General features: G+C 42.1%; 1 protein-coding gene across 2 annotated transcripts in view; it reads right to left on the minus strand.

Annotated features, from left to right (window-relative positions):
• Positions 1 to 17,516, minus strand: part of Zdhhc9 (zinc finger DHHC-type containing 9) — a 38,951-nt gene extending 21,435 nt beyond the window's left edge. The window contains exons 1-4 of one of the 2 annotated variants that reach the window (XM_008826712.3): positions 17,288 to 17,516; positions 16,832 to 16,921; positions 15,269 to 15,570; positions 3,864 to 4,024 (exon numbers count right to left, since the gene is read on the minus strand). In XM_008826712.3, coding sequence (XP_008824934.1) covers positions 3,864 to 4,024; positions 15,269 to 15,435 — 328 coding nt within the window. In that variant the 5' untranslated portion in view covers positions 15,436 to 15,570; positions 16,832 to 16,921; positions 17,288 to 17,516. The remainder of the gene's footprint in view (positions 1 to 3,863; positions 4,025 to 15,268; positions 15,571 to 16,831; positions 16,922 to 17,287) is intronic. The other variant, XM_017796520.2, reaches the window with a different exon arrangement.
• Between the last annotated feature and the right edge of the window lie 3,731 nt (positions 17,517 to 21,247).

Consider the following 21,247-nt stretch of genomic DNA (forward strand, 5'->3'; position numbering starts at 1 on the left):
GAATAACTTAAAATAAAAATAATACATGTGCACGCCTTTAATCCCAGCACTTGGGAGGCAGAGGCAGGTGGATCTCTGTGATTTCAAGGCCAGCCTGGTCTACATGGTGAGGTCCAGGCCAGCTGGGGCTACAGGAAGACCCTTCCTCAAAAAGACAAAAAAAAAAAAATAATAATACATGCTTATAAAAATAGGCAAAAACTAGGAGGTAAATATGATCCAAATACATTGTATGCATGTGTGAAATTCTCAAAGAATAAAAATATTATATTTAAAATTATCTATCATGGATTAACTGTGAAAACTAAGTAATACTATTTTTAAAATAGGCAATGGGACTGGAAAGATAGATCCATGCTTAAGATTCTATATTGCTCTTAAAGAGAGCTTGAGTTTAGTTCTCAGGTGGCTCACAACTGTCTGTAACTCCAGCTCCAGGGGATCCAATAACCTCCTCTGGCCCCCAGGGGCACCTGCACTGATATGTGCACAAACCCACACATAGACAAACATAATTAAAAATAAAATAAAATCTTTTTTTAAAAAAAAGAAAAAACGGGGCTGGAAAGATGGCTCAGTGGTTAAGAGCACTGGCTGCTCTTGCAGAGGTCCCAGGTTCGACTCCCAGCACCCACATGGCAGCTAACAACCATCTGTAACTCCAGTTCCAGGGGATCTGACACACTCTTCTGACCTCTGCGGGCATTGCACAACATGGATGCACTTACATACATGCAGGCAAAACCCTCATAGACATAAAATAAAAATATTAAAATATTTTTGTAAATAGACAAAACAGTTTAAGAAAAGATAAAAAATCACTAGCAGTCTCTTACCTTGGAGATAGATAGCTATACATTTTGATGTATTTCTCTTAATACCCTCTTAACAGATAAATAAATGTCCACTATTTTAAATTTTTAAGCACATACAGATATAATTTCGTATTATTACTTATTTAAAATTATACTGTGAACACTTATCCATGATGGTTAATTTTTTTTCTAAAACATCATTATCAGCAATAGTATATGATATTCATGTACTTTGATTTATTTCAACATTCCACATTCCACATTATTAGATACTTAAAATGTTTCAGCTTTTTGTGTTTGGTTTTTTTTCCTTTGAGAGAGGGTCTCACTATGTATTGCTGGCTGGCCTGGAACTCGCTATGCAAACCAAGCTGTTTGGACTCCCAGAGATCTGCCTGGCTCTGCCTCTCAAGTGCTGGAATTAAAGGTGTGCACCACCAGACCCAAGTTCTCAAGGCTTTTTTTAAACTATTTAAATGACATTGCATATAAAATCTTAAAATCTTATAGACAAAAGCTTAAATCCCATTTCATCACTCAACCCCAGTCTGCTCCTTCCCCAAGAATATATTCACGAGTTAAAATTAATCTCTGAAAGAGAAACAAATGCATGTTAAAGTTTGAGGAATAATTTTTGAAGTTGTTAGCATTAAAATAGCTACATTCATATTAAAGAGAAAAAAAGGAAACCAAAAATATGCTAAAAATCCTTCTACAATAACTTGCTTTAAATGTCTACTTATTTCCCTTTGCTACACTCTTGGGGAAATTTTAATTACTAGGCCAAAGGGTAGGAACCTTTAAGTCCCATGTTGTTTATTACCAAACTGCTTCCCAGACAGACTGTATGAATTTGCATGCCTGCCCATCCACAGCATCTGAGAGGGGAGTGCCTGGCTCGTTGCACCTTTGCCACGCAGTATAATTCTAAAACCAGAATATTTTTTCAATTCACTTTGATTTTAAAAATATCTGCTATATGGAACATTTTTCTTTTTTTACAGAGTGAGGTAGGTGCTGTGAAATCAAACAATAATAGTGTGCCACAAGTCTTTAGAAGACAGGGCTAGCTATTCATTAACAAATGATGTAAGAACCAGCATGCCACTTTAATATTCTTTACATATGCTTTACAGTAGGGTGCCCGGGGCTCAGAGGTCATGGTTCAATCTCCCCTGGAGCTACTATGAGGCAAGGGGCTCACACAACTTCTATATTCAATACAGAGCTGAACTGAAGCTGAAAGAAACTTGTTAACATAAATATACTTATTAGGATTGGAGAGCATACCGCCCTTGCAGAGAACTGGAGTTCAGTTCCCAGCATCCCTTGCCAGGCAGTTCACCGCTGCCTATAATTCCAACTCCAGGAGATCCAACACCCTGTCTGGACTCTGCAAATACCTACAAATGTGTGTACATACCCACACAGAAACATACACACATACACACAATTAAAAATAAACTGAATTTTAAAAATAAACATTTAACTCGGGTATGTATTATTCTCTGGAGAGCAATGTGCTAAATGCAAAGATCATAATATAATAATTGAGCCTGGCCTAGTGATAGGACAGAAAACAGCTATCCTTCTTGACAAGCTGCTGGCAGATGCAGGAGACAAGCTAAGGTACTGACTTGACCCTCAGGCTCTACATATGTGAATGGGAAGCAGTCTATAGAAGAATAATCCAAAAAGTGAAAAAATAGTACTCAACCCTTCTTCTGGCTTGCTCCTAATTACACTCTGTTCTACCCCTATGTCTCCATTCCAAAAAGAAATGTGAAACTAGGAGAAAACTGCTCAAATAAACAAACACAAAAGCATTGCAGCCTTCAGAGTGGCTTCAAAGAACTAAAGGCTGGCCAGAGGTTGGCACTCTACTGACACAGGTTCTTAGCTTTACAAGTTCTGGGTCACAGGGCTTGTGATATAGCTCAGCAGTAGAGTACTTATCTAGCATGTCCAGGGGCCTGGGTTTAATCCCAGGGGCAAGAAGGTGATAAAACAAGTCCTGGGTCACTTTTCTCTACCCTACCTGGAATGTATGCAGACTCAAGCTCCTGGGGAAACAAAACTGAGATCTGCTTACACAGCCACTGCTGCTGGTCTGTGGGGCTCCCACTTGCTCCCAGTACTTGCATCATCGACTTTTTTTTCACAATATGAACCCCCAAGATATCCCCTTTCTAGCCTTGGGATGTTCTGTTTCAATGCATAAATCCATCATGGCTCCTGGTGGTGTTGCAGTTCAGTCTCTGTCCCAAAGATGCTCTTTTTAAAATATTTTATTTATTATTTTTATTTTATGTGTATGAGTGTACTGCCCGCATGTGTGTAAATGCACCTGTGTCATGCAGTGCCCGTGGAGATCAAAAGAGGGTGTCAAATCTTCTGGAACTGGAGTTCTGAACAGTTGTTAGCTACCATGTGGGAACTGGGAACCAAACCCAGGTCTTCTGTAAGAGCAGCCGGTGTTCTTTACCACTGAGCCATCTCCCCTGCCCCCCCAAAGGTTCTTACCCAGTGCTACTGAGCCTACAATTGTTTTCTTTTCCTCTCCTCGAATTATGAGTGGTTCCTGCACCATGGTTGCCCCTTCTCACCTTGTGTGATCCCCTAAAGCAGGAATTCTCTGTCGGTGGACCCATGAATGTACTTCAAAAGATACACGAAACTTTAAATGTATACCTGAAGTTGTATGTGTATGCAAAAAAAAAGAATATGTTATGGAGACACAGTTTACAGCTTTCATCAACACACAAATCAGTGGTGGCCTCCTCCAAAAAAGTGAAAAGTCATCCTGTTGGCAACAGTGCAGTCAGATCTTGGTAACAAATCCTTTCTGCAATGCAACCCAACAGGAGGGAAAACAAAGCACGTGGTTTGACAGGCTTGCCGTACCCGGCTTACTAAATTCACAGGCTAGTCATTTAGGGTTTCAAAGAAAAAGATAGACTAGTAGACTGTGACTCTGTAACTACTCTGATGATTCCACTTCATTTCTCAACAAGGTACAGCACTATGCCAGTTGGTTGGACGACTCACCTATCTCCATTTCTATGAAAGCTGCTTCATCTGGTAGGGCCCGAGGAATCACTCCAGGATCACTGAAACTGGTCCTCAACAGTGTGGCCATAGAGAAAAGAAAGAGCATGGCCGCAAACACAGGAATAGCAGGAGACAGTTGAACAGCCAGGTAGCGACACCTGAAGAAAGAAGAATTCAACCTTTCAATCATACTTACCACTTGTACAGGTTTCCATTTGTTACAGCTCTGTCAATCACTCTGGTCTCCATAACAAAATCAGAGGTATCGCCAGGACAAAGAACACACTGTTTACTTCTCCTGAATATTCCAAACACTTAACACATAGTGCAACCTCAACACATACATAATTGTTTGACGTCACCTATGGCATGCAAAAATAATCTTAAGGGAACTCCCTCACTCCTAAGGTAAACTATGACTCTTATCAGCCCTCTAGGGATATTCTGTCTGCTTTAGGACATGTTCACACCTGGTCAGGACAGGGAAGCATAAAGGCCTGAGTCTGTAAGCACTACAGGGTGCTTTCACTCTAGGAAGGTACAGGGCTTTTCATATCCACTCATCTGGCATTAGGACTGAGCTTGATGAAGAGGGAAAAAACAGGATCAATCAGGAAGCAGGCTCATAGTGTCACACAGAGGGTATCTCAGCATGCTTCAAGACCAGCAAAAAGCTTCCAGGCTGCTGATTGACTCCGCAACATCCGTTCCTTTTGTCTCCTCAAATAGCTCAGTTAGTGGGTGCTCATCAGTAAAGGCGTAGGAAAACCACAACTCCTTAGTGCCCCTTCCTAACACCATGTTCACATCCCTCCTTCCTCATAATGCACCTCTTTTCTTCTCAATATCCTAAATGTACTTATCTTTTAGGTCTTAGATACATCATTGTCATCATGGTAACCACAATTTACCATATCCCACTTTAAATGCCCTATGTCATCCAATTTTCAACCAAAGCTACCAGGCAGGGTCCCTTATACCTGGATAGATGAAGAATTTAGGACTTAAAGAAGTTCTGCCTCCATCAAAAGGCCTATGCTAAGCAGCACTGTCCCTACCCTCCTGCTGTGAGCCTCAATGCCAGACCCTGGCATTCATAGCTCATTCATAGTATGTTGGCTTCACCCGCCCTAACTTGAGTCCATAAAAGCCAAAAACTGGTGTTACTGGACCTTTGGTTCAAATTCTGATTCTACAAACTCCCAACTGGGTGGCAGTGTCAGTCTCCTTATCTGCAAAAGGAAGATAGTAACAGTATTTCATGGGGTCACTATGTAGATCAAATGCAGTAGTATAAATAAAGTGCTTAGAAGGGCACTTGATGCCTAGTAGATTCCAAATAAATGACCTCTATTAATATTATCACCATGATTCTGTATTTGCTAGATTTTCACTCGGGTAAGAGAACAAAAAAAACTATCAATACTTGTTGATCTGAACTGAGCATCAAACCAAATGAATGGAATATGTGATAAACATTATCACTGACCTATTTTTATCCTCTTCCTCCTGAGACACAGTTCTCCTTGAAAACAGAGATCCTCACTGGAGGCAGACTATAAGTGGATGAGCAAGGAGTAGAGGGAGAGCAGAGAAAGTAAGCTGAGGAAAAAGCTTACCTCAGCAGCATGGGACGTATGCAAACTGTAGTCTATCCAGGGCAAAGGTTTAACCCTGGGTTGTGTGTTTGCTGCACTTTGAGAACAACCCCCATGAGATGCTCCCCTGCCTCCCTGCCACACACACAACTGCACGAGGGGGGGTGGGGGTGGGGGGCAGGTGGGGGGGATGCAAATCAGCTGTGATACTAGGCTAAGCACCATGATGAAAGTAAGCACATGTATTGAACCATATAATTTGTGGTCTTAGCTTGCTTTTTTTTTTTTTAACAATTTACTTGCTTCTAAAAGCCAAGAAAGGTATGGGGGCAAGGGAGTCAAGAACGGAAAGATCTGGCAACTGAGTTCAAGGTAATTAAGGTTTGTGCATAACACACATTTGTATATTTCCTTTCCATTCCTTCCCTTCAAAGGAGCACATTATCAAAAAGCAAATTCAGAAACAAAAATCACCACCACTTGCTAGAGACCCAAAGGACACGGGAGAATCATGATGCCAAGTTTCATGAACAAGTCAAGTGCAATCACCATACTACGAGAAAGCAGCCATCTTCCTAGTCATTGCTGGTCAATAAGATCGCTCTTGAAAACAATTTAGCAATGTCTCCAGGACTCTTACTGCCTTGAGTATAGTCTCCAATCAAAAGCCTTAAAACATTAGAGCTATTTGATTAACCCCAAAACCGTTTTTGGTTTTTGTTTTGTTTTGTTTTTTATTTAAGGGAAAGATACAGAGCGAGTAAAACAACCACTAAAGGGAAAAATCAAAATCAATGCTGCCCCTGCAAAGAAGGACTGAAGCTTAACTAAGTCCAGTTCCAACACCTGCTGTAGACCACACAAAGGACAGCTTAGATTTGAATTATGCTACACCATCAAGGATAAAGGTCTCTGTAGTCTCCACACAGACTACATTCTGCACCTGCTAAAACAATCCACTCTGTATGTCAACAAGGACACAATAGACTCATTGTATTGTTCCACTCCAGAGAGGAGGCTACTGGCAGCCAGTTGTGTCTAGTGAGTGGGTGTGGTTAGAAAGGCAGATGTGGGCCCACCAGGACTTTCTACTCTGAATAAGAAGAAACTTCAAGAGCTAGAGACTAGGACTACAGTGAACTACAACCTATACTGTATGTCTTCTATACTTACATTTAAATAAAAACAGCTTCCTAAGCAAAGCTTGGTGGTATATGCCTGTACTCCCAGCTACTCAAGAGACTGAGGCAGGAGGACCACTTGAGCTCACAAGTTCAAGACCACCCTAGGCAACACAGAGAAACCCATATCAAAAACAATGTTCCCCTAATGTAGGGAGATTGGGGATATATTGGTCAAAGGACACATAATTTCAATAAGTAAGGATAAATTCAAGAGATCCACTGCACATAACAATAACTGTAGTTAATAACAATGTATTGGATGCTTGAAAATTGCTGAAAGTAGATTTTAAATGTTCTCATCTCAAAAAGGTAAGTATATAAAATAATGCACATGTTAAAATAGCTCCATTTTAATCATTCCACAATACATTCACACATCAGAACATCATGTTGTCCACCATAAATATAGTTTGTATTTGCCACTTAAGTTTTTTTAACCTTAGTTTAATTCTATAACCACCATAAGCCAGGAGTCTGTCTTAAACAGGAAAAAAGATACATTAAATATTTACTAGTAATTCCCCAAAGTCAGAGTAACCTCAAACATCACTAATTTGTCTTAGAAAAAGGTTGGATCTGTCATCCATGAACATAAGCTAATTGTTTTTAAAACTATCTTGTACTTTCCATCAATATCATTTCTTACAATAATGATATCCATACACTCATGGAAACAGAAGTCTCTTGTTTCTTCCAAGTATCAGGAGGCCGTCCTCCTTCCAAAGGGTTAGAAGTTCCCATTCTCTATGTGTAAATAAACCATGTCCCCACTAAGCCTTCATTTTAAACTATCATCTACCAATGTCTTAACTGGCCTCAGGCTTCCATAGCTAGGCTACAGTACTCGACACCCATATGTTCCCATGAACCACATGATGGTACTGAACAGCAGTATCCAGCAGTGCCAGGCTAGGCTGGTGCATCATGTCCCATTCCCCCACCCCCACCATGCTAGCTCATTGGAGGAATGATAGTAATGACACAGACTTCAATTCACATGAAAAAACTCAAAAGAGATTCATGAGTGGAGCTGGTAAGAGACCAAACAGATTCCACATCAGAGCTACGTCTCAGACTGGAAGATTGGATTGGTGTTCTACATAACACTCTCCTTCTAAGTCCCTAATAGCTTTCTTTCTACATTTTTAATGTTTTGTTTGTTCTTTTATCAGTACAATCAATAAGCCAAGAAGCATTTATTGGTCTAACAAATGAAAAACAAGAGAAATAGTAGTTAATTTTGTTGGGGGAAAACATAACTAACATATGAAACAGCTAAAGCATAAGATGAAACCAATAATCAAGTGTTAGAATGGTGATTCAGACTCTCAGGACTGTAAGTGGTCAGAAAAGAGCTCTCTTGGGATGCTGGAAGCTGTTGAAATTGCTCCAATAGTAGCTATTAAGGATGACTTTAAGGAAGAACTGTGCTTTGGACAGCAAGAAGGTCTTAAGGATCAGAGCCCAACTAAGCCCTTTGGTACAACATGATAGGAGTAACAATGTTTTAATTTCTCCCAGATATGAAAGGATGGTTGTCTTCTTAGTTGTTATTTACTTGGTGTAGACTGTCTCCACAAAATTCAGGTTGAAATCTTAACCCCCAACGTGATAGTATCTGGAGTTGGGGGTGGAGCCTTTGGCAGATGATTATATCACCTAAGCCCCCACCCTGATGAATGGGATTAACGACTCATATGAAAGAGACTCAAGAAAGCCCCCTTGCCCATTCTATGATATGAGAACACAGCAAGAAGACAGCCACCTCTAAGCCAGGAAGTAGGTCCTCACCAGACCCCAACTCTGCAAGAACTTTGATCAAAGACTTTCCAGCCTCTAGAATTGTAAGACATACATTTCTGTTACTAAATCAGTTAACAAATCACCCAGTCTATAGTGGTTTGTGATAGCAGCCCCAGACAGACTAACACCACTCTAGACCATGAGAACCATGTAGAACCACCACCCATATCACTGTTTTCAAGGTTCTTCTAATGATAGAGTCTACTGAAAAGGGAAAAGTTTCCTTTAACACTAAAAACATAATTGAAAATAAAACCCCCAGACATTGTGCTACATAAAGGTCAGAGGAAAATGCATAACAATAGCCCTCTTTTGCTTCACTAGAAATGGAAAAAAATTAACCAAACAGGTATTTTCAATCCTGAGGTGGTACATAATCTCTACATAAAAAAATCTACTCAGTAGTTGCCCAATATTACATATGATAACAATTTTATAACTTCAATCATAGTATACTCCCCCCACTTAAAAACTTGTAACAGCTCAGTGTGGTAGAACACACTTTAAATCCCAGCACTCAGGAGGCAGAGGCAGGTTGATCTCTATGAGTTCAAGGCTAGTCTGGTCTACATAGCAAGTTCCAGGCCAGCTGGGGTTACAGGGAGATCTTGTCTCAAAAAAAAAAAAAAAAAGAACTTGGCAACTATATTAAGCCTCAAAGTCCACAGACCAGTATTCCAAGGCCTTCCATTAACTAGCCTATCTAATCATCATCACAAGGTTCCTGTCTTCTCATTGCTCCATTTTAGAAACATCTCCATAATTACCCTGAATTAGCTAGCTTCCTGCTTTTGCAAGAGACATAAGGTGCCTCTTTTGTTCTAAGCACAATGCTGGGTCTCTGAGGAGGAAAACTTAGGAGGTCTCTTCTCTCCCTCAGTAAGTATCTCAACTCCTGTCAGCATGCTGAGGAACATTACTGTTCTTTGTGCTCACTTTTCCCAGAATAGAGGATCACATACTTAAGATTCATTCTAAACTGGTAAGGTGATTCCTCCAGCACACAGGAAGTTAGAAAGGAAAGGATCAAAGATTAAAGGCTAGAGTGGGCTGCCTAGAGAATTCCAAACAAACATACAAACAAATGACTTGTTCTTTTTCTTACCTATGTCCCAGATAATTGGGAAGCTGAGGCAGGAGGATCACTTGAGTTCAAAGTCATTTGGGCATTACAGAGAGATCCCCATCTCAAAAAATAAAGACTACAATCCTCTTGGGGTAGGAGTATAGCTCAGTAGCAGAGCTCTTGCTTAGCACCTGAGGTCTTAGAGAACGGGAAAGAGGGAGGGAAGGAGGGGAGGGGATAGATTCATCTAGATGAGTCAAAAACAAAGATCTATTTTAAAGGAGATTGGCAGTATAAAAGCCATTATTACAAAAGATAGTGGAGAGGGTGAAAACATAGAGGAATTCTGAATGACAGAACCTTAAAGAATTATTAAAAGAAAGGAAACTATTCTGGATGTCTCCTCGGAGTTTATCAAGAGTTAACTTTAGGCTAGGGATGTAGCTCACTTAGTATTGTGCATGCAGGACGCCTTAGGTTTGATCCTCAGGACTACATAAAATCTGGCATGGTGGCACATGCCTACAATCCCAGCCTTGGGAGGTAGAAGCAGGAAAATCAAGAGTTAAAGGTTATCCTAAGCTACACAGTGAGTTTGAGGTTAACCAGGGCTACATGAGACCTTTTCTCAAAAAAGTGCTAAGTTTAGCTAAGAACTATAATAGTCTGATATCAAAGATATCTTTCTAAAAGTGGCATTTGCTTGGCCAAGTACAAACTAGTCCTAGGCCACATGAAATATAAGGAACTAGTATTCTCCCATGTCAAAGTGTGTCTTTGGCCTATGTAATTCCATATTTCCTTAAAGCTGTTAACTATTGTCAGATCTGCTTTTCTAGGGAATCAGGATCACCTACAGAGTATAAAGGTAAGGAGCACACCTGCTCAATTTTTATCCCAGTCATTTTCATCCTGGCATCCTGGGCCTAGGTGTGGTGACAGAGGCACTGATCCTTCATTAATTAACAAAGCATCTTACATTATAAGTTCACATTTAGAGATAGGCTGCCCTGTTCCTGCAAAGCTATAAGAATGCCATGCCAGAATTCTATCAATTTTCCACACACAAAAAAATCTTTTATTTCCTAGGAGCATGAGCTTGAGAGATCTAAATAACCTAGGTAACACACACACACACATACACACACACACACACACACACACACACACACACACCAGTTTTCAAGAACCCACAGTATGCTGGTCTACCATTTGGCACTATGTACAACTTTAGCAATTTGAATGTCTTCACAATTTCATAGCCAAAAGATGAGCACTCAACAGATATCAATGAAGTAACCTCACTTCTATGGACCCAGTTTCCTCAATCGCAAAAGGACAGAGTTTCCAGAGCCCTTTAAAGCTCTACCATGCTATGATTCTGTGAGTCAAGACTGGAATTCTAAGTATATCCAGAATATATTATTTTGACAACATTTACTGATCTCTTACTCTAATGGAGGTCACTACAGGGAGCTACCAACATAGGCAATAACTGACCCTGAAAGAGTTTGCCTCTAGCTGTGCAGGATAAATGAAAAGTATAATCACAATAGAATTGAAAAAAAATCAGCCAGGCTGGGCACGGTGGCATAGGCCTATAATTCCAGCGCTCAGGAGGTTGAGGCAGGAGGATCAGGAGCTCAAGGTCATCCTCAGCTACATAATGAGCTCAAAGCCATACTGAGCTATATGAGACCCCCATCTCAAAAAATGGTTTGTTTGGTTTTGGGGGGTCTTTTTAAGACAGGGTGTCCCTGTAGCCCCAGCTGGCCTGGAACTCGCTATGTAGACCATGCTGGCCTCCAACTCACAGAGATCTGCCTGCCTCTGCCTCCCAAGTGGTGGGATCAAGGTGTACACCACCACACCCAGCTAAAATGTTTTCAAATGAATTTAGAAAACAGGCATGGTGGCACACACCTTTAATCCCAGCACTGAGGAAGCAGAGGCACACAGATCTCTGAGATAGAGGCCAGTCTGGTCTACACAGCGAGCTCCAGGCCAGCTAGAGCCACAGGGAGGTCCTGTCTCAAAACAACAACAACAAAAGAATTCAGAAAAGTAAGAAATGTTATATGATTATTTGGTACGATAAGTGGTGTGTACAATTAAAAGAGCTTGAAGAGGAGGTAAATCTGGATATGCCAAGAGGAGACAATTACTAAGCAGTATTAGAAGGCTCTTTTCCAGTTTATCCAATTCAGTGAGTTCTCTTCTAATATGCACATCAAAAGTACCCAGGGGGCCCAGTCTGACAGAAACTGGTCTCACAGTGCCTTGATACAATTTCCTCCATATACAGCACACAGAGAGCATAAACACTAATCATAGCCACAAGCTGCTTCTGTTTAGGGGTCAAGAGTCACACAGTCATTCTTGCTAGGCGAAAAGTCTGGGGACCTTGGTCCCCCTAGACGTCTGGTCACAAAGTTAAAGTAAAAGCTAAGAAGTTGATTCCAGAAGACAGTGTGCTTGATCTTTTCATGTTGTGAGGAAGCTGAGTTTAGCCAAATACAATAGTTTTTCAGTAGCTGGACAGCTCACAGGTTGTTGGGGTGGCTTAGCTATAGTATCCTGACATAAACAGGACTGGGTTTGAGCAGAAAGCCTTAGATACAGTTCCTTGTGCTAAAAGCTGACACTGGCATCCACACTCCCATTTCCTAAATACCTCACCCTCAGAATTAATTAGGAAATCCTTTTTCTTTAAGCAGTTTACAATTTTACTTTTACATTTAAATGTATTTACCATGAATACAACTATATTTAAATATAGCTACTTACTGGTAATCTATACTCTCCCTTTGTGCATATTTGACCTTCTCCGACAGACACAGAGTTATACAGAATTTTAGAGTTGTGGGAGGTTTAGTGACTACATCCTGAATTTCCAGTCTGTGGCAGCAACCCTGAGGGATGGCTTCCTAACTTCTTCAGGAACACTTCTAACAATTTGGAACTCACTGCTCCCAGGTGAAAGATCTTCTCTTTGGTTGGTCCACTGAGAATTACAGATCTCTTCTTCAAAAACTCTTGAGTTGTAAAGGCAAAATCTCAAAGTACAAGGCTATTGATTGGCACTAGTACTAACACTCTTTTTCCTTAAGGGGCACCCACATGCCTGATCAGACTTCTCAAGTCATCTGTCTGACCTTCAGCTATGCCAAACGCAGTCATAAATCTACTCTCACTTGTTCCTAAGCACCTGCTGCAAGTAAGACTCAGTACATAAAAAGCGCATCCAGATGTGTCCCAAGATTTGAATTATCTTCCTGAAAGGCAAAAATGCAACAGCCAGAACACGTGGAATTTATACCTGTGGACAATTTAAGAATGAAAATAGACAACAATTAGTCTATTCAAATCCCCTCCTCGCCTATCATTTCTCAGCCTTTTGGCTAAGATCAAGTGTACTATGAAGTGCCCTCACCTGCCTGAAGGCAGGAGGCTAGATCATCTGGTTTCTTGAGGTCTCATTAAGTCTTATTACGAACATTGGAGCCTCTACTCTGTTCCCCCATACCTACCCTCCACTATTTGGCTGAAAGCAAATTATAGACTAGTCAAACAGAAAGGGAGGTTTAATTCCTCTTAGGCATGTTGTTGTGCCTGTCACTGGATAGGCACACAGAGGCCACCCTTTAGATTATCTATGTGTCTACATATGACAGATGAACAGACACACACACACACACATTCACAAACACAAACACAGATTCCACCATTTTCATTAAAAAGCAATCATCTCCAGAGTCCTCTCTTTTTAGTCAGATTCGCACTTCCCCATTCCACTCCTAAGCTACCACGTTTACTTCCTTCTCCTTCCCCTCCCCCAGCCTTACTTTCGAAATATTTACTCTTTCAAACAGATAGCTGGAACTTGGAGCAGGTTTACAAACAACCTCACTCTTCATATCTGCAGGAAAACCCCAAGAAATAATTTTGAGCAGGGAGAATCATCTTGGAAGAAAACTTAACCTGCCTCTGTGAAACAGTAGGTTGACTAATTATAAGCTTCATCCCATGGGCAGTTTTCTTCAAAGGCCTGCTGGAGCCTAAGTGGAACAGATCCAAGTCACAGTCTCTCTAAGGCTCCCAGATACAAAAACAGCCCAAAAGCCATAGCTCCAAAGCCCATGTTCCTCCGACCACACCAGAGGTTTCCTGGGCCCAGAACGATCTACTCCCTCAGATCCTAGAAACAAGTCTCTGTCATGAAAAATTCCAATCATAAACATTCCATTGCAGAGATGGGGGAACAAAAGCCACAAAGGAAAAGGAGAATTACAGCAGAGCTCAACTTTACACTTCCATCAAGAAGAAAAGCAGGACTGAAGCAAGGAAAGCTAGGAAAGAAGGACGAGCCGGAGGAAAACAAACTGTTCAGTGTTATACATAACCTGCCTGACTGCACATGCTCACTTCTACCACACACAAGCACGTGGTGCATGCACACAAGCTCGCACACACACTGAGCTGTAAAACTCAGAATGGAAAACAGCTAACAAGCCTTCAGCAACCTGCCCAACTTCACAGAAAAACTCCATAAAGTTGGCCACGGCAGCAACAAAAAGACCTTTAGCAAAGAGTTATCTGATCTTACTTTATCAGTCCTACTATAAATTAGAACCCCTCTTCCCTGGGCTGTTACTCAAGCAAGTTACACTCATCAAAAAGTCCAGCAAATCAGTCCCCAAATCACTCTGGGATGCACAAGGAAAGCCTATAGCCCTTAGAGAAAGACAAAAGTGGGACTCAAGGGACTGAAGCTCACTTTAATTACCTATGCAATTTGGCCAAGAAGCCCCCTTGGCATCTGCCAGCCACACCCCTCCACGGGAACTCTATTTCCAAGTCATCCATGAACACAAGCCATGGCAGGCTTGCATCAGGTGTGGCCTCAGTAGACACGTACACCTCATGTTTCCTCAAGGTCCTCCTTACTACACTAATCCCAAAACAATTAGCCCTGTTCCCATCCCTAGAGTTTAGAATCATTCTCAGCATACCCAGCGGTCATGCCACAGAGTACTAGACTCCAACTGGCCACCTCCCTAGAGCAGTGACCTACACAAACTTCAAACAGTGGCTCTGGAACTGGCTATGTAGACCGAGCTGGCCTTGAACTCACAGAAATCCACTGGCCTCTGCCTCCCGAGTGCTGGGATTAAATGTGTGTGCCACCACGCCCAGCTCTACACTGAATGATTTTGAGGTGGGAAAGAGCAACTCAATTTCCAAAAGCACCTACATTGCATGCCCTCAGTTCCTTTGTGATACAGCTGATTCTGGAACCAATCTTCAAGTTCCCAATTCAGTTGGCTTTGAACTTAACAGCTAAATTAGAACTAGGGTTTACAGAAATAGGACCCAGAATAGCAGATTAAGTGGATATTGTTGAGTGGTGTTTTAACAATAAGGGTTACTCCCAGATTTGGGAGGGGCAGACAAGAAGCAATTTGTCACTAAGCTCCTGTCAATGAAAGGAGGTGAATAATTAACACAGGCTCCCTCGTTTTTTTTCACAGATAACCCCATTGTTAGTGCAAAGTTCTTGGTCTTTTTAGGAAGTATACATTCTGCTATAACCACAAGAGCACTGAATTCAATAAATGAAACAACCTATAGTCATTGTTCAATAAAATAATAAAATCATACAAGGATCAGCTACAAACTTCCAGGAAAGATGGTTCATCCCTTGGGCCCAAAGTAACCATAATCAGGCAACTCTACTCAATGGAAACTTACTCAAAAGCAAAGAAGAGTGTACATGTCCCCAGGATGAGGAAGAGGGTCAAGTAGAAGATGCCCTTTTGCCGGGCCATCATGACCCGGCCATCACAGCAGAAGGTGTTCCTGCCTGGGAGTTTCTCCCATTTCCGTGTCACCTTCTTTCTTACCACCATCACAGACATGATTGGAGTTCCCGGTTCAAAACACGCTTGGTGACTACACAGGAGAAGAAACAGAGGCTGAGCCTAGCTTTGAAATCACGTCGCCTTCTATTGTTGCCACGGGGTCAAACATCATCAAAAATCCAATTTTTAGCCCTAGGAAAAAGCAAAAGGAAATAAAAAAAAAAGAGGTAAGAATAGAAAATACAATTGAATTCTTATTTCCCAGGGTCAAAAATAACAAAAAATACACTATTTATACCTAGAAAAAAAAAAAAAAAAATAAAAAAAAAAAAAGAGGTAAGAATAGAAAATACAATTGAATTCTTATTTCCCAGAAACAGAGGAATACTGCCTGAAGGAGTGGGGGGATAGGGAAGTGGGAAAATTTTATTTCTAATCTGTATTTGGCCCCTAAAGGGGGAAGCAATAAATGATTCTCCAAAAAGAAGGGGGCTATTAGTACTTCTTCAATAATAAACCCTGTTTCCAAAGTAATGCTGACTTGATTAATCATAGAACCTTGAAAGTAGAAGGGATTCTATAAGTGTCATCTCAATTACTTTACAAATAATTAAACTGAGGCCAGAGACAGGAAATAACATATTCAAAACCACACAGCAACAAAGCAGAGACAAAAAAAAAAAAAAAACACACCCACTGACTTCCAGTCGTGGGCACTTTCCACTACACCACAATATTCTTTGGTCTTCATTAAGAGGTCTGTAAGAATAACAGTGGAGGTTTTGTCCTTAGGTACCCCTTCCCTCCTGTTCCACTTCTGCACCTTCTTGCTTCAAAAATATAAATCACATCAGGGAGCCCTCTGGCAGGGCTAGGAGGTACTGGGCATTCCATACACTCGCAAACGTTGTATTTACACAAAACAGATTTCCCCTAATCAAACCTTCTGTAACTTCCTGAGTCTGCAAATGAAACAGTCTTGCTGGGCTAGCCTACCATTTGCGGGACTCTTAATCAAACCACATCATAAGCAGGAGAGATGCTGGAATGGTTGGCGGTCGATGCTTGGGGAGGTTGGGGGAGGCGGCGGGGGGGCGGTGGCAGCAGCTAAGACAAGTCCTAAGGGGGCTTTCTGGGACATTTCACGAGTACCATCTCTACTCAGCATCTCATGAATTCCCAGGCCTAGCTTTTCCCAGTCACTGTCATCCCCTCTTCCTCTCAGGTGTGGGGCTGTGCCCTCTATTTACTGGCACCACATATCCCAAGCTGGCAAGAATAAGGCGGAAGCCTGATGAGCAAGAAACAACCAACCCGAGATCATTCCGGACTGGAGAGGGCAAAGGTCCAAAAGAGGACGAAGAGCTGAGCAGCAAAATGAGAAGGTGTACGGCTTTGAAAAGGGGAAGGGGGCCCAGAGGTGCAGAGATCACTTCCTTTGTGTAAAACTAACCTGGCAAACAATCCCCTCCTCTGAAACCGACTCAGCGCGAGAACACAGACCAGGAAAGCGAGCCCAGCCCAGGAGAACACGAATGAAAATCTGTCGGAGAGCAGTGATAGGAAAGCAGTGACCGCTCCAGTCAGCAGCCCAGAGCCAGAGGCCGAGTCCAGGGCCCGGCCGCGAGCGCGACATCTGGAGGCCCGCCCTGCCTCCGCCACGCAGCCGACCACCGCCCCAGGCTGCTTAGGACGCGCGCCACCTCCACACGCACACGCAGCCACACGCTCGTACACACACACACACACGCCCCGCCACGTGTAGTCACCCCGGGCCAGGGGCTCGGCAGCTGGCGAGTTGAAAAGGGCGGTGCCAACGTCCCCCGGTGCCGGCGCAGCGGAAAGGGGACGCAGCCCTCCAGACAGCTGAGCCCAGGAGACCCCACCCCCCACCCCCACGCCCTGTTACCTGAACGCGGGAGAGCAAACTCCCGCCGCGGCTGAGGGCAGAAAGTGCACTGTCCCGCCACCCCCCTCAACGGATCGTGTCGGCCGCCTAGGGTGTCAGCGACTGCTCCTCCCTGACAGCAGGCTGCCTCCTCCTGACAAGGGGCCCCAATAATCGGGGCCCTAAACCAGCTGTGGCAACCGCCCACCGCTGGCGGAATGGAACGCTCCTCACGTCACCAGGTCGCTCCAGTAGTTGCTCGTCCCACATTGGCTAAAAGGCCTCAGCGCTCGGGTCCGTACCGCCCCTGCCGGGTTCTGCCACTGGCTACTTCTAACGCTACTCCAGGATAACTCCGCCCACTCCCCCACCCAGCTCCTTGCTACAAGCCCACCTGCCAAGCCGTTCGCCGCCGCCAGCCTCTTCTTGGGGCCCGAGCACCAGTCTGTGAAGTGTTTCCTTCTATTAATATAGTCACGCAAACACCGAGGCAAAGGGTGGTGTGGACCCGGCAGGGGAGGAGCGATGAGCCGCCTCCCCCCACATACACACAGCGTGAGATGCTGAAGCAGTATCAGCTTACAGATCTGGATGCTCACCCAGAATTAGGTCTGCCCTGGACCTCTCTGATGCTGTTTGCCTTAAATCAACCACGTACTGTTTATAAGCATAAATACGAGTCCTCTGCCTCCCAAGTCCTATTCATGAGCCAGGGACCCCACCTGCAATCCCTAAGGCTTTGGAAGAAAACATAAAAAGGAAAATGAAAAGAATAACCATAGCTGAGAACATCATTTTGCAATATCAAAAGCAAATAATTGACATTAACGGAGTTAGAGAAACTCCACTGAGATAATGGAAATACTTCCAGATAGATAATGAGATAAAGATTCCCGAAAAGGTTGTAAATTTCTGTTAGAATTGGAGATCTTATGGTAATTACAGAAGGGCATCCAAGGCAGTATTTTCACCCATCAACCAGATTGGTTCTTTCCTCTGAAATCCTCCTCTTATGAGTCATTGCTATCAATTGTACTGAGTAACACCATTTAGATGTTTGAGACTGGAGCGGGGAAAATAGTTGAGAATTACAGTATTATATGATGGGTGAATATTACATGACACTAGGTCTGTTTCCACCAGTATGGCTGGCTCCTGCCTTACAAATAATATGAAGAATGATTCAAGTGGCCTCTCTCTACATGCCACACTGTTGGGACAGAGTGTTTATGGTACCAGCCTATGTTTTCCTGAGCTTGACCAAAGTTTCTTTAGGGTCATAGGAGTTGGAATTAGTACAGAAACAGCTGCCAAAGCTCTTCCAAAGGCAGTATTGTGATAATTTTAATGAAGGACCACAAGAACTATGTCTCCTTTATAGTACTTTGGTCCCATAAAATATGAAACAAAAATCTATATAATGATAATTACATCTGACACGTTGAATGCACCTTTCAATCAAAAATTTTAAAGCACTTAAAAATAATGACCTAATTGTCTTACAATAAAGATATATTAATTAATTTGTAGTGGAAAATATGTCTATAAAGTTACTATTGTTCCCGAGCCCTCATTCTGATTATAATCATTGGTTTATTCTTTATGAAGTGTATGATCAGTATTATAGCCTCCAATTCCACCCTCTTCGAATCCTGGAGGGTGTTGGTGTTGTTACACATTTGGCATGTAAGGAAGAGGAATTTATCTTGGCCCCATCAGCTCTCTGAATTCCCAAACCTGTGTATGTGAGATGCCCTTAGGAAAAGCATGGTCAACCCAGCTGCCTTTCTTCTACATGTGGAGCAATCAAGATGAAGCCACCACAGTACCCAAACATACCATGTTCATAGTTCAGGTACAGGTGAAGCCTGGGAAGTTCTGGAATGAACATATCATGGCAACACATTCCTGAACTCTGCCCCTCCCTGATCTGGGTCACATTCCCTCTGGGATTAAGTGGTTTTGTTAGTCAGACTTGTTTTATTGCAGTTTGGTATTAGTTTGGCTCACTACTAAAAGAGAATTAAGAAAATTTTATTTGGACAAATATTCCATAGTGCTTCTTTATACACAATTATATCTACACATTTTATGTAATACTTAAAGTCTTAATAAAACTATAAACTGAAATTGGTTTTTCCTTTCTTGTTCTCTTTTTCTTTTCTTTTCTTCCCTTTTCTATTTTTAACAAACTTTCTACTGCATGCATCCAAATCAGTAATGGTTCTCTTGAAAGGAAGTTATAATCATCCAATGAGCACTGCAAACACCACTAGAATCAAAGTGAAGAATTCCGTTTTATAAGATAGCTCGTGATATAGTGGCATATATTCTGTTGTGCTGTGATTTTCGATTTTTTTTCTCCATCTCCATATTTATGGTGTGTGTGTGTGTGTGTATGTGTGTGTGTATGAGTGTGTGTGTGTAGGTATGTAGGTGTAGGTATAAAGTCTGTGTTTGTGTAGGTAGGTAGGTGTAGCTATAAAGTGTGTGTGTGAGTGTGTGTGTGTGTGTGTGTGTGTATGTGTGTGTGTATGAGTGTGTGTGTGTAGGTATGTAGGTGTAGGTATAAAGTCTGTGTTTGTGTAGGTAGGTAGGTGTAGCTATAAAGTGTGTGTGTGAGTGTGTGTGTGTGTGTGTGTGTGTCTGTGTAGGTAGGTGTAGGTATAAAGTGTGTGCGTGTGTGTATGTGTGTGTGTGTGTGTAGGTAGGTAGGTGTAGGTATAAAGTGTGTGTGTGTAGGTAGGTAGGTAGGTGTAAATATAAAGTGTGTGTGTGTCTGTGTGTGTGTAGGTAGGTAGGTGTAGGTATAAAGTGTGTGCATGTGGGGGGGGTAGGTAGGTAGATAGGTAGATAGGTGTAGGTATAAAGTCATGTTGAAGGGACTCGGTTCTTAAATGCCGGCACTGGATTGGACTTTGCCTGTCAATGTTGTTCTAGAGACCATTCAGTACCATATCCCAAAACAGGCACATCAAATCAGTCCCTAGCCTGCATTTGAGCCCTCAATGCCCCCCTTCTCTGTTTTCTCTATCCTCAATCCTCAAACACAACCCGTACATGTTCCTCTTCTCACTCCACCTACCTGACTTACATTCCTCTCCCTACTCTCTGGCTATAAATAAAGTATATATTTGTAGAATGAATTGATGAGTAAACAAATCATGGAATGCCCTGCCCACACATGACCAGCTAAAGTTACTAAGCAAGATCTGCTTCTCCGAGGAAAGATGGTATGCAGCATAGGTATAAAGAACCTAAGTGTTATGGCCAAACAGACCTAGGCTCAAATTCTGGCTCTGCTACTTAATACCTGGGGTAACCCTTGGAGAGCAATGAATTCATTCTGAGCCAATTTTCTCACCTGTGAAGTAAAGCTAATACAGGTGTCCTTCCAAATCAAGGAACTGCAGCTTAAAAAAAATATTTCAGGAAAAAATTGTGCCTCTACTGAACATGTAGAAACATTTTTTTCCTGACATTATTCCCCCAAACAACACAATATAATACATTTGCGTGGTATTTATAATGTATTCAATATTGTAATGTATCTAGAGACGATTTCAAGTATGTGGGAGGAAGTCCATAGGCTATATGTAAGTACTAATTCTACAGGAAATATTTGAACATCCATGGACTTTCATAGTTATGAGAGTCCTAGAACAAATCCCCTGTGGATAGCAAGGGACAACTGTACCCTCTTCACAGAGATATAAAAGGACATTAGAAATAATGTGTACTAAATGTTTGGCATGTAGAGCAGCACAGTCCATGCTGAATGTTAGAGTCATATCCATGCAACTGCCATCTTCTACCTCCTTCTTTGAAACCATGCTGATAAGTAGGGCTAGAGAGGTAAGAAGAATGAGACTCATTCTTCACTTTTTAGACTCCATGTCATCCATGTCCCATCATGTGTTCTCGCCTCTAAATTCACCACTGAATTTAATCCTTGTCTGATTGGTTACTTGTTTTCCATAT

The sequence above is a fragment of the Nannospalax galili genome, unplaced genomic scaffold, assembly GCF_000622305.1.
Source record: "Nannospalax galili isolate Female #2095 unplaced genomic scaffold, S.galili_v1.0 scaffold371, whole genome shotgun sequence".
In the NCBI taxonomy this organism is placed as follows: Eukaryota; Metazoa; Chordata; class Mammalia; order Rodentia; family Spalacidae; genus Nannospalax; species Nannospalax galili.